Genomic DNA, 12678 nt, shown 5'->3' with positions numbered 1-12678 from the left:
ACAGGAATTTGACATATTTACGTATAGAGAGTGCCAAGGGAAAATCTTTCTGAGTGGAACAAAGCCGGCCTTATTTGAACCAGCTTCTTCCTCTGGAATTGTGGATGGACACCAGGGTGGGGCACAGGAGGTAACTGGGTAATAAATATTTAACCTAAGCTAATTTTCCCGAATGGGATAGGTAGCAAAGTGAGAAAATGTTTCTTTGGCTTTTAATTCTGATTTTTTATTTCTAGCTTATTTCATGGTGAAATTAGAATCTCTTGAGAAAAGATTTGTTCCCCAACACTAAGCTGAGCATCTAGATAGCATCCCCTTGGGAAGGATTCTGAAATGTAATATTCGTATAAACGTCTCCACCAAAGGAACACCTGCTCCACATGCTCCAATACCAAGAAAGAGCAGAGTTCAGGGACCTCTCTCTTAGGTCTAGCAGGCTACAACTGCCACACTGCACTATACATCTTTTACTGATTCTGAATAGCTCTAGGTGTCAGTATCTGCCTTATAAATACAGGAATCATCGAACCCTGTTCCTATAAACAGACTTCTGATTTCTCCTTCTCAAGTGTGGGCAGGCTTTGACCCCTGTGAAGATATATGACACTGGGAGCTTGCAAAACATTTTATACTAAGAGATTCTAGAGAGCAAACCTTAGAGAGGGTTTGCCGTGTGAGCAAGCGGAAAATACACTTTTTGCTTTGGTGTCTGAGGCAGAATTACTCTTCGAGTATCCGTGGTCAGTGTTAGACCAAAGGGATGCTTGGGAAGAGGAATCATTTTGCGTGTTCTTTGGCCATCTCATGCCAGGATTGGCAAATAAGTGTCGATAAAGACCTATGTGTAAATATCCTGACTCCCCATCGCTCATATCCCTGAGTATCTGCTCCTGGCTGGCCGAGAACGATGACAACTAAAATGCATGCCAGAAGGGCCGGGTAACAGCAGCCTAGGAGCACTTTGAGGCGCACCAGGGAATAGCATCCCACACTGCTAAATACTGTATACGGATGATATTAAAAACAAGAGCAGAGCAACCGTGACTTCCCCCTGCCCAAACAATTTATAAACTAAGCACTTCACGACACAACAAATGGGTCAGGGACCAGTTATTAGCAAAATGACTACATTTGGCAGAACAAGTAGCAGTTGCTTCTATAATTAGCCTAGCACTGGGTAATGCTGCGATGAGAAATAAGGACAGGATTTTTTTTTTTTTAGGGGAACGGTATAACATAAGAAGAATATTAAATTTGGCAAATGATGTCGTTGTGAGACTCAGATAACGTGAGTAAACTTCCTGTGTCCTTGAGAGCGAGCAGAAAAAGATCCGGGAAAGCAGGCGCTTTCAAGAGGCGCTGCGCTTTACAAGAAGAAGATGCCACTTCAGCCATCTTCTGGGGGCGTGTTGAGGGAAGGGTGCCGGGGTAGGGTCGGTGGGACGGGGCGAGCCGGTGCCGGGGGCTCGCTTTGCTTGCCCGGGGCGGCTCCTGCAGGCAGTGCAGGCGCAGCGCGCTCTCCCCCGCCGCCGCTGCCGCCGGCCGCCGCCGGGGGGCAGGCCGAGCCCGGGCGGCGCTGGGCAGCCTCCCCGCAGCCGTCGGGGCGCCCCGGGGGCGGGCCGGGGCGGCGACGGAGTCGTGTCCGAAAAACATAGAAATAAATTAAAGAGGGGGGGGGGGGAAAAAGAAACCTCGGCTGCGTGCAAAGGGTGCGGCAAAACCGACGCAGCCGGAGCCCCGATGTGGGCAGCCCTCTCTGGCAGCGAAGCTGCGCTGCAGCGAGCGCTTCAATAGGTTCTTCCTGTACCAGTGAATTCAACGTGCCCAGGACGCGTCTAGCCTAGCAAGCAGTCCTAGCTCCGAAAATGTCAGATCTTTTGGTTGTTCGAATTGGCAGATAAATTATTTGACTCTAGCGGAAGAAGGGGCATGGTCTACAAGGTACGAGAAAGATGAGGGGAAGCAGGACGGCCACATTCTGCTCCTGACCTGTGAGAGCCCTTCATAGAAGTCAAGGTTTGGGAAGATCCGTGCAGGTCTCCACTCCCTGCCCTCCCCAAAGGTTGCATCAGCTATACTTGTGTCTTAAAAACTGTTTGCCCCACATATGCATAGAGGCTTGCAGTGATGAAGACTCTAGTCTCTCCAATGCCATTATGCTCTCCTTTTCACTGACTTCTTGCTTTTCTGCCTATAAGGCTTCACCCTTTGGACAGTGAGAAAAGTAGTTTTCTACCTTTCACATATTTGAAGATTGTTTATTGTTCCCCCCTTCTTTACTCTTCAGTACTCCCTCATTTTCCTTTTTTTTTTTTTTTTGTCTAAAAGGGCTGAATTGCTCAATCTTTTCTCATAGAACATGCTTCTGATCATCTTTTGTTTTCTTCTTCTAAAGCCTCTCCAATTCTGCCACATCTTTCTTGAAGTGCCCAAAACTGGACACAGCCCATCCTTAGCAGTGCGGAGCAAAGTGAAGAGACTATGCTCCACGCTTTGTAGGCTATTCTGGTGTTTGCACGTATTAGTATGCCTTTGTTCCCATAGTTGTTTAATTTCTCTGCAGCTTTGTTTACAGTAGGGAGTTTTACTGGCTGCATTATGTTAAATAGCCTAGTGAAAAAATTAAATCATTAATCCACATGTTAACCAAACCTCTAACATATATATTCATGCCACCAGAAATTCTTTTTAGCGTTATAGGCTATTTCACGTGAGATAGCGGTGTTACCCCTGCTGGGAAAAGTCGCTTTAACAGTACAAGAGCTATCTCCATCCATCAAGTTTGCCAGTGTCGTTGTTATTTGGGCAAGCCCTTCCGAGTATAACCAAGATCATAGTTTCTTGGTCTAATAGTTTCTCCATTTAAAAGAAGGTGAGAGCTGGAAACGAAGACAAATGTTAATGAACTGACTCAATCAACATTTATCAATCAATTGGACAGTACCAGGTGAAAGCTGTTACAGGAGGAACATGTATTGATGAATTACTGCAAATGTCAAAGAACACTGGTAACAGACAATGACTCATTTGAGACCTTCCCCACTTCTTCTGTCGGAAGCTGTAATAACAATGCTAAAGAGCAGTACTAGGTCTCGATGTGCTCTGTGAGCATTTACTAGTGAATCGGGAAATATTTGTGTTCCGTGAGGCTGCCAAACCAAATATACAAGCAGAATCTCAAGCCTGCCAAGAGATCCTTGCAGGCAGTCCCTGCCTCCAGCCACATGATTATTCATGGAAAATTATTATTACTTATTTAGTGAAATAAATAATTTCAATAGTTTGCCACAGAATTTTAATTATTAGAGGTGTTGCTGGTAATTTTTCATTTAATCTTTGAGATCCAGCTTGGCCTAGGTGCACCAGTGACTTCACAGCAACTTTAAGTTCCCTCGTCATGGGTCTACTGTCCTTTAAAGCCACTGCATGCTCATGACCAACTCCCTGCCACAGGGCTCCGTTGTGTCTTTTTCAGATGGGAGGGCTTGTGCGCTTCTCTGTCTTGTCTGATACGTAGGTAGTCTACTAACAGGTATTACCTGTCTCTAGAATTTGACCTCAGGTACTACTAGGGCATGATGATGCCTATGCTCCTTTCCTCAACACCAGAATCAGTACAGAGGAAACAAGATTTGGCTCTCACTATTCTAAAGCTACTTGTACGGTAAACTTGGGTTCATCCATGTGGGCAATCAGAAGGAAATTAGCCTTTCCCAAACTTTCGAAAGCCAGGTTCCCTTCATGAAGATACTGCCAGTTTATGGCCCTCCTGATTCAGTGTTCAAAGCAACCCAAAATGAGCAGCTGCTTTGGAAAGATTAGGCAGGTCCTTTCTGTATGTTACTTCTATTCTGCATGTTTTAGGCATTGAGAAAATCATGAACAATGGCATTTTATAAAGCCTTGATGGTGGCACCTGAGTTAGCATTCATTGCACAAATCACATATTTCCCATCTCGGCGCAGTCGTCTGGGGGTTTCTGAGCCTTCTAGTCCACACTGCTGCAGTGATCAGGCTCAACTCCTGTTTTCACTAGTTTCTTCATAGCCGCAGCAGGTAAGACTACCTTCCTGTTCCACTATGAAAGCTGAGAACAAATAACGGTCTGTGTGCCCTCTGAACATAAAGGTCTTACACTTCCCCCAAGCCATTTCCAGTATCCCAGTGGCAGCATTCTGGGGAACACTAGGTTAAGTAAGCAGCAATCCAAAAAAAAAAAAAGGTGCTAAGAATGTTCCAAATGTTTATTATGTATTAAAAATACCGCAAATAAGCCATACAGTTCATTTCACAGTAACCTAAACAACATTATTCAAGAACTTGAGACGTCAACAAAGAACAGTGCAGTTCAATCAGTGACAACAAAGTTATCTTAATGTCTTGGTCCCTCTTACTATGTCAGCAATTCTTTCCTATTTACAGTGGGAACACCACTAGATATAGCTGAGTATCTTATTTACCCTAGGGAACTTCCTTTTACCTGCACTGTTCCCACAAACTTACCACTTTGTGGAGCTGCTATTTCTAGGAATTTCTTTTTGATGTAGCCAAAGATCTGGCTTGTCCAGGCTGAGGTGGTCATGACCCACCCTACAAGCCGGCAGTGGCCGTTATTTCAAAGGTATCCACATACAGATACCTTTATCAAATGTCTGTATAACTTTCAAAACAAAACTTTAAAAGGAGAGATATTAGAAATCCTTCCCAAAGAGACAGAAAACCAAGGAAGCTCCATGAGGAAGTGGTTTTTAAATAAACATCAACATCTAGAGTATCAGACACTTTTTCTCATTCTCAACCAGTCAGTAGAGGGATCCTTTACTACCAGTGTCCCAGGCAGAGGCCCAGTGACACCAGTAATAATCAGGCCTGAAGTCCTGAATGCGATAATAATAATTCAGGTCACTGTCACCTATGGAAGAACTTGGAAATGTATATGCCTTAGAAGCAATTCTGCTGATTTCATCCTGATTTTCCCCCTTTTGTGTTTTGGAGCGTATTATTATTATCATCAGCATGCTCGCTGTGCAAGGAACACCAGAGTTGTGATTCCAGTTCTTCTCTCTCCTCTTTCAAATTTGTGATCATTTCTACGGAAAGTCCTGTATCACAGATGGGGATTTAGGACTTTGCAGGAGAAACACAGCCTGATCACTTAAACAGCCCAAAAATATGACAAAAATGTTACTGTACCCTCTTGAAACTAATCCCATCCTTCAGCTCAGATGTCCCTGCTCAGCACTGATCTTCTGCACCAGCAGCTAAAGATGTTGGGAAAGAAGCCTATGATCGTAAACAGTAAATCTCTCCAGCCATGCAGTGCACCACGCCTTGGCATCTTCTTTCTGCCTCCGCTCTCCTTCGTTCTTGAGTGCAACAGTCACAACTCGCTTCTCTCTTCCCACTGTAAAACAGCTGTAAAACAAGCTACTACTGCTTAGCAACTCGCCACGTGCCAGCTGGGCTGTGGTAAGTGTCCACGCGTACAGTCGCAGCCCTAAGCAACGCCACTTACCTCAAGCTTGTCCTTACCGTGGGTTTAGCTAACGCCTGTTAGCTCCTTGGCACAGGTTAAGGACACACAAAAATGTACTACAGCTCAATCGATACGTGGTAGACTGACCATATGGCTGAGTCCTAAACTGAAGAAACAGATGAGTGACTTCTGGCCTGCACCACGCTCAAGTTTACCGGTATAACAGTTTTAGCTAGAGGTGTAGTTTTCTTCATCCATGCTTCTTAACCCAAACACACCAGTCAAATCCTCAATGTGTACAGCAGTATGGTTTTCATACCAAAACAGCTGTAGCCCTCCTGTGTGGGACATCTAGTGTCATAGTGTGAAACACCTTCATACCATTAAATATGTGCCCATGCTAATGAGGCTGTAGTGCCTTAGTTACACCACAATAGTTACAGCGGTGCAACTTTCTAGAGAAGGTGAGCCCTTAGAAACTCAAACCCCAACTAAATTCATGTTTTCATAAAACAAAACAAAAAACTACACAAAAGAGAAATAAAGGAAATAAGCAGAACTGTCTCTATTATTAAAGTATTCTTATTCTCTTTGGAGGTATCAAATTGCTTTGAGAGAGAGTAAAAAACTGGGCATACAAAAGCTATTCTCTTTAATCCAATATTTGTACAAGGAGCACCGCTACCTAAACTTTCTCATGTATTTTTTCTACTTTCACAAACAATCTTTCCAGATCGTGCCTCAAGTCATCTATCGAACTCTTCACAGACTCCAAGTTGTTCTCATTATTTTCAATTTTCACCGAGTAGGAGACTAAACTATCCACTGCAGTTCTTATCATTTTCAAATCAGAATCAACCTGGCTGACAGAAGATCTCAGTTCATCTACAGAGCCTTCAACAGAAGAAAATTTTTCGAGATAGCCTTGAGAATGTGTTTCACCCGTCTGAAGAGTTCCTTGATCCAACAAAGTACTAATTTGTTTCTGGACATCCTGAAAAGCACCAGAGGATGGCAGGTCACTAATACTTCTTCTCAAGTTCTCCACATCATTGTGCAGTGAGGTCTGTGATTCACCAAGATTTCTCAGAACGTCTGTGATTGAAGTTACGTCCATATCTGAGATTCCCTGAAGAGCGGTAACGCTTTGTTCTAGGGTACTGAGCTTATCTTCATATTTTGCCTCCTTAGAAAGGAAAGACTGCAACTTTTCAGTATGTTGAGCAGCAACAGAAGTTAGAGACTCCAGGCTCTCTTCTATGTGTCTCAGTCGAGACTCTAGCCCTTCACTGTTCTTTTCAGAAGTTTCTAATGCTTTTCTGAAGAGTTCATTTTCTTCCCATTTGTTGAGGTCAGCTTTAACTTGCCGTAAATCTTCATCAAGTCTTTTAATGTCACCAGGGAGCTGCATAATAGAATCCTCGGCTCTAAGAACTTTCTCTTGTAAAGCTTTTAATGAAAGATGTTCAGAGTCTGCTGCCTCTTTGAATTTCTCATGTTCTTGTTTGAGGTTTACCAACTCTTTCACTTCAGTATACACATCAGATTCCATGGAGTCTATTGTACTTTTCAGGGCCTCTATGTCCTTTTCTTTGGTTTTCATGGAGGTTTGCATCTCATAAAAAGCATCTTTCAGCACCTTTATTTCATGCTTATATGCATCTGCTTCTTCTAGAGAATTAACCTTTGCTTTCATATTGTTGATTTCATCTTGGCTCCTTTGCTGGACTGTAGTGAATACAGCGATGTTATCATTTATCGACTTGGTTAACTCCGTTAGTCTCTCTTCCACTGTGTTTTCCAGCGACGTGAAGTCTCGTTCCCTTGCATCCTTCACCATGTGGATGCCATCAGATAAGTCTTTCAAGATTTCATTTTGTAGCTTCTGAAGCACTTCACTGATACGGTTTATTTCACTCTCCCCTTCCTTAACAGCCTTCTCAGTAACTTCTTGCTTCTGCTGAGTAATTTTCATCATGGATTCGAACTCTCCAAACGTGGCTTGAAGGGAACGCACCTAAAACAGAAATCCATATCTTTAATTCTTACAATTTCATCCTTAGCTACATCCCTATCCTTTGTTTTTAAGGTCCTTATGGTCCCGGTTACTGTATGAAATGATCACCACCTTCCAGTCTTTCAGGCTTCCTACCTGAGGCCACCCTATGGCCTGTATCTAAACGAGACACAAAAAGCCCAGCACCTACAGCCTCAAAGCTCTCTACATGCACACCTTCTGCTGAGGATCCTCGGCCTCACTGACCTGCCACAGATTAACCACAAAACCTGTAGCAGTGACAAGCAAATCCAAGTCGTCAGAGCTTGCATCCTGACCTCCGAGTCATCCCTCCCTCTACAGTTCCTTGGGGCTGGTTCTATGGGCTGCAAGTTCCCCCTTATTTAGGGCAAAAAATAAAACAAACAAAAACATCCAGCGCCAGCTTCTGTGTGAATTTTGTCTAAGTATGGAGAAACTAGGATTAAACTTTAACAGGTGGTCAGAGCCTAGGCCAACACCTGAACATGAAAGAAGTTTCAAACCACTCAAGGAAGGACAACAGGGAAAAATTAGGGGGAAAAAGGAGCTAGGAATAGCTGGAGAATGGAAGTAGTAACCGTGACATTTTGCTGCTCTTAGACATCAATGTGATTTTGGAGACAATTTTCTCGTTTGCTATTTTTTAAGATAAAAATTATAGGAAAGCTTTAATGTTCTAAACACCACAAGTGTTCTAAGTACCACATTATTTAAACACATGCCTACACATGTATGCTCTTAGTGAAAAGGCGCATAGGTTCACGTGTGTGTATGCAGGCACAGAACAAAGCTGTAGCAGCTGTTAAGGGGACCAGCTCACAGAAAGCTGCTAGTATCCCAACTACAAAAATGACCTTTACAGCTGGCTTCCCTGACAGCAATAGGGAAAAGAGCAAGGGCTAAGTGGCCGCCAAGATAAACTACTCTCACCTCTACAGTTAAGATGCAGGTACACCAAAGGGGAAGCCTGTGTTAACTTAATTCTGGGGCAAAGCAGAGTATCAAGACTGTCAAGAAGTCTTTTTGTGTGGGGGGTTTGGTTTTTTTCTAAAAAAAAAAAAAAAAACCATTACAAAGTATGTAAGAACTCCCATTGGCTACAACAGGAATCCATCACGTACGAAATACCTCAAGGCTTTGGCAGGAGGGCAAGTGCTGAGTAATGCATGTTGTGTTGCTTCATGCTACTCTCTCTGTCTGAGGGATATATTAATCAGTCCTGCCACATGGGCTGCCATGTTTACTGATTAGATACACAGCTGGAGGGGTGGTTTTATTTTAGAAATGGAAGGAAGTATACTCTATATATCCTTAGAAAGGAATATACAGAGGTCTTTATTTTTTTTTTTCCTTTTTAACTGAAAGGGATTCCAGCAGCTTTCAGTCGGCCTCTGAACCTAGAAATTCATCTCAAAAGTTCTAACAGACTTATTAACTACTAATTAATTTATTCACATGTATTTATGCTAAATTAACCCCCTGGCCAAAACCTCTCTGATTTTAGTGGAGGTCTACACTGTGAAAGAACTGTAGTTTGGTCATGAAACTTTCCCTTGCTCCAGGAGACTCCTGAAGTGTGAAGAATCCCCATAAAAATGACTTCCTTTCCCTGCGCCCCCCCTCCCCTTTTTGTAAAAAGGTTTGTAGCTTTACTTTCCCTATAGCTTGTAGTCTCTAGGTCTCACACACCAAGCTAAGAATGAATTAAAAGGGGAGGGGAGCAGGAGAAGCAGGTAATACTAGCATACAAATTGCTGCAGGGCAACAGCGATTACACTGACTTACCAACCTTACTTTCATTACGTCTTAATTGTCATTCATTCTGATTTTTTCCACATAGAGAGCTCTTTCTGTATCCCTATAAATGGACTTCAGGACTGTAGAAGGAGTGCACAAGAAAGTTTGCCTCTCCCTCTTACGACAAATCATTTATTCTTCTTGACACATTCCAACTAAACCACTAAATTCATATTTGCAATTAACCTATCTTTGCACGTTAGTATAAGAAAAGGCACCAGAAACATCCAGGGGAACTCTCTGGAGTGTCAGGAGATCTCTGCTGGTGTAAATTTGATAGAGGGGGATCCCACCCCTCACATACAGAGAGGGGGGTACGCACAGTGTTGGAGAAACACCAGAGCGGAAGTACTTTATACCTATTCCTCCACTGCATTTGGGCAACGCCCATGGTGTAAGTTAGTCTTTCCCTATACCTCTAGCTTCTGGTGGAGCCGGCCACTTGAAGACCACAGAGCTCTGATATAATAAAATAAAAGACCCAGGTCCTCGAACTAGATCAGCCTCTAATCTGATCTATCCTAACATACGCTCAGCTCCCTAAGCACCATCAGGGCCCTAGACAAACCCCTGGCAAGAGAGGGGGAAAAACTCACAACTCCAAAGTAATAGCTCCTATTCACTACAAAGTTGGTTTGTGTGCACACCTCTCTGCCTGTCCGCCCGTTTGCTGTTCACGGCTGGAAACTTGTGAAGCTTTAGCCCTTGAAAGGTTTACTGTCCTAAATAGTACATACAAATATTTCTATAGCTAACAAGTACATCTTTGCCAAGCAGTCATACCATCTTGTATTCTAACACCAAATAACCTTGGCTTCTCTGAAAATTGTGCTGCATTATGAAGATTAGATTTCCACATCATTTCCTTTCTCCTCCTACTGCTGATGTGTAAAGCAGATGAGCTTATGTAACGCTCCTGACGGTGGCTCTGTGCACTGAAAGACGAAAGGGAGCTCCACGTAGCAGCCCGTACTGCCCGCCCCTCCGTAAGTTCAGAACGGGACCCTACGCTTTTGTAAAGCAATGCCAGGTCTTCTCTTCCTCAAGTCCATTCTTCTGGAAAGACAACACAAAAACACAACAAACAGCTTTCAAGGCTTACATTGAAACTCTGCGTGACCTCTTTCCTCTGCCTTTTATTTTTGCATTGCTGCACAAATGGCTAACATCAGCCATCTGCTATACACAGGCAAATAAAGTTTCTCTTCTCTTCAAAATCAGCTGTTCATAAACTTACGTTTTGTCTCTTTCTCCTAGAATGCGCAACGTACACCTAAGATTTCTCTGCAAGAATGCAGAGATGGAGGGAGCAAACTATACCCATCTCTATGCTTGGAAGAGCTTATACATTGCTTGTATATCTGAGTCCTCATGTACAATACTTATGTATTATCCTATGTCCCGTGTGCCTGCCATTGCAATTTCTTCCTTCCTACAGTTTGTAACAATGCCTTAACAACTAGGGAAAAAAAAAACCCAGCCCTTTCTAGTTCCAAACGTGGCCCAGCCAGGATTTAAGATTAGCTTCAGAAATAGCCCTGCATTTTTACAACCCGTTCTGCACTTCACACAATTTCCCCTTTTCCTCCTTGCTGGGAGAGAGCGGAAGCACCGAGACACCGATTTTACAAATTCCACGCGTGCCGGCTGCCACGCTTCTGGGGAGCGCCGCAAAACGGCCCGAGGACGCCCGGCCCCAGCCCAAACTCGCCACACCCAGGGAGCAGGGAATCTGTACGGCCCCACGGAGGCTGCTCGCGATGCACAAAGCAGTCAAGCCGAGGCAAGAACTTCCCTTTCTCTCATCTGACTCAGTGATAACTTTACATATTGCTTTCAAACCGATTTCCCTGCTCCCTAGACGAGCCTGACTGTATTTTAATTTGATTCCGCGCCCTCACACATAACATTTCCTTAAGTTCTGGGCACGCTGAGACGTATCCAGATGGACACTGCCATTTGTGAAACTCTAGCTCAGGGGCTAGTAAGGCCTGAGCGGAAAAAAATTAGGAGGAAAAAGCTTTTTCTCCCCCCCCCCCCACTTTGCTCGAGTCACAGCCTTTCCTGGCTACTTCCCAGCCCTCCTGCGAGCCCGGGGTTGCGATGGGCGCTCAAGCCTGGCTCCCAGGGCACGGAGAGCGGCAGGAATCTGGAAGGCGCCGCAAGGCACACACGCGAGTCAGTACTTTCGGCGCTGCCTCTGCTCTTCGACCCAACAGGCAGGACTTTTGTTTTTGGGAGCGCGTGGCGCGTCTCGGCGCTGCCAAAAGTTGCGGGAGGGCCAGGCCGGGAGGGCGGTAGTTCCTGCCACGTCCGACGGCGCGGCCGCGCCATCTCCGCCGCTCACCTGCCCGCTCCGCACAGCCACCGGGGCAGCCCGAGCGCCGCGCTCCCTTTCACACTATTTGCAATAGCAAGAAAAAAAAAAAAAAAATATATATATATATAAAACTACCCGTAGCAGGCTGTCGGGGCTGCAGTTCTGCACTTCCACCCCCACGGACGTGCGTTATATAAAACAGCTTCACGTCCAAACCGCGGAAGACCGAGAGGGCCCCAGAGAGGGGGGCGGCCCCGCCGTGTCCCGTTAGCATCCCACAACCGTCTTGATGCTTGTGCTTCCCAACGAGCCGGGCTATGCCCTTACTCAAGACAAGCACGGCGGCGGGGAGGGTCCGCGACACCCCCACCGGCCCCCGCCGACGGTCCCCCGCGGACAGCCCGGCCCGACGGCGCCGCGCTACCTTCTGCACCACGGCGTCCAGGGTGGCGGCCAGCTCCTCCCGCTGCCGGCTGGAGGCCTCCCTCTCGCGGCTGCTCCGCCCGACCTCCTCCCGCAGCTGCCGCACGTACCAGCCGGCCGGGAGCGCGGCGCCCAGCACCACGGCGGCGCCCAGCACCAGCGCCCAGCCGCGCCGCGGGCCGGCGGCCGAGCGACCCCCGCCGCCCGCCGCCGCCCGGCCGCCGCGGCCCTGCGCCGCCGCCGGCCGCCGCGCCGCCTCCTCGGCGCCGCCGGCCGCCGCGCCCCGCTCGGCGGCGGCGGTGGCGGCGGCGGCGGCGGCGGCGGGCGGGCCGCCCCCCTTGGCGCCCCGGTGCTTGGCGGCCGACATGGCGGGAGGCGCCGCCGTGGTGCGCGCAGCGGGAGCGGGAAGGGGAGCGGGAGCGGGGGGCGAGGCTGCCGTGCCGCCGCGCCTTGGGGGCGGGGGCGCCGGCCCCGGCAGCGCCCCGCTCCCCTCCCCGCCCCGCCGGCCCGGCCCCCGCCCTCGGCCCCGGCCCCGGCGGCAGCGCCGGGCGGCTCCCGCCCCGCCGCGGGGTCTCGGGCGGCGGGCTGCTGCCTCGCGCAACTTTTGTTTCTTTTTTTTTATTA

General features: G+C 46.8%; 1 protein-coding gene across 1 annotated transcript; it reads right to left on the bottom strand.

The window, feature by feature from the left end:
- Positions 1-4226: 4226 nt before the first annotated feature.
- CKAP4 (cytoskeleton associated protein 4) lies at positions 4227-12421 on the bottom strand. The gene is made up of 2 exons (XM_068944083.1): positions 12056-12421; positions 4227-7493 (listed from the first exon to the last, which is right to left on the bottom strand). Exons 1-2 carry the CDS (start codon positions 12419-12421, stop codon positions 6162-6164), a joined length of 1698 nt encoding a protein of 565 aa, XP_068800184.1. The 3' UTR covers positions 4227-6161.
- Between the last annotated feature and the right edge of the window lie 257 nt (positions 12422-12678).

The sequence above is a fragment of the Struthio camelus genome, chromosome 1 (assembly GCF_040807025.1).
Source record: "Struthio camelus isolate bStrCam1 chromosome 1, bStrCam1.hap1, whole genome shotgun sequence".
NCBI classification, from domain to species: Eukaryota; Metazoa; Chordata; class Aves; order Struthioniformes; family Struthionidae; genus Struthio; species Struthio camelus.
This window is presented reverse-complemented; position numbering and strand designations above follow the sequence as displayed.

What these genes read in the sequence shown, in the direction of transcription:
- CKAP4 (XM_068944083.1), bottom strand. Translation starts at nt 12,421, where the DNA reads ATGTCGGCCGCCAAGCACCGGGGCGCCAAGGGGGGCGGCCCGCCCGCC. An exon ending in TGGACGCCGTGGTGCAGAAG is followed by an intron (nt 7,494 to 12,055) that starts GTAGCGCGGCGC and finishes TTTCTGTTTTAG; the next exon opens with GTGCGTTCCCTTCAAGCCAC.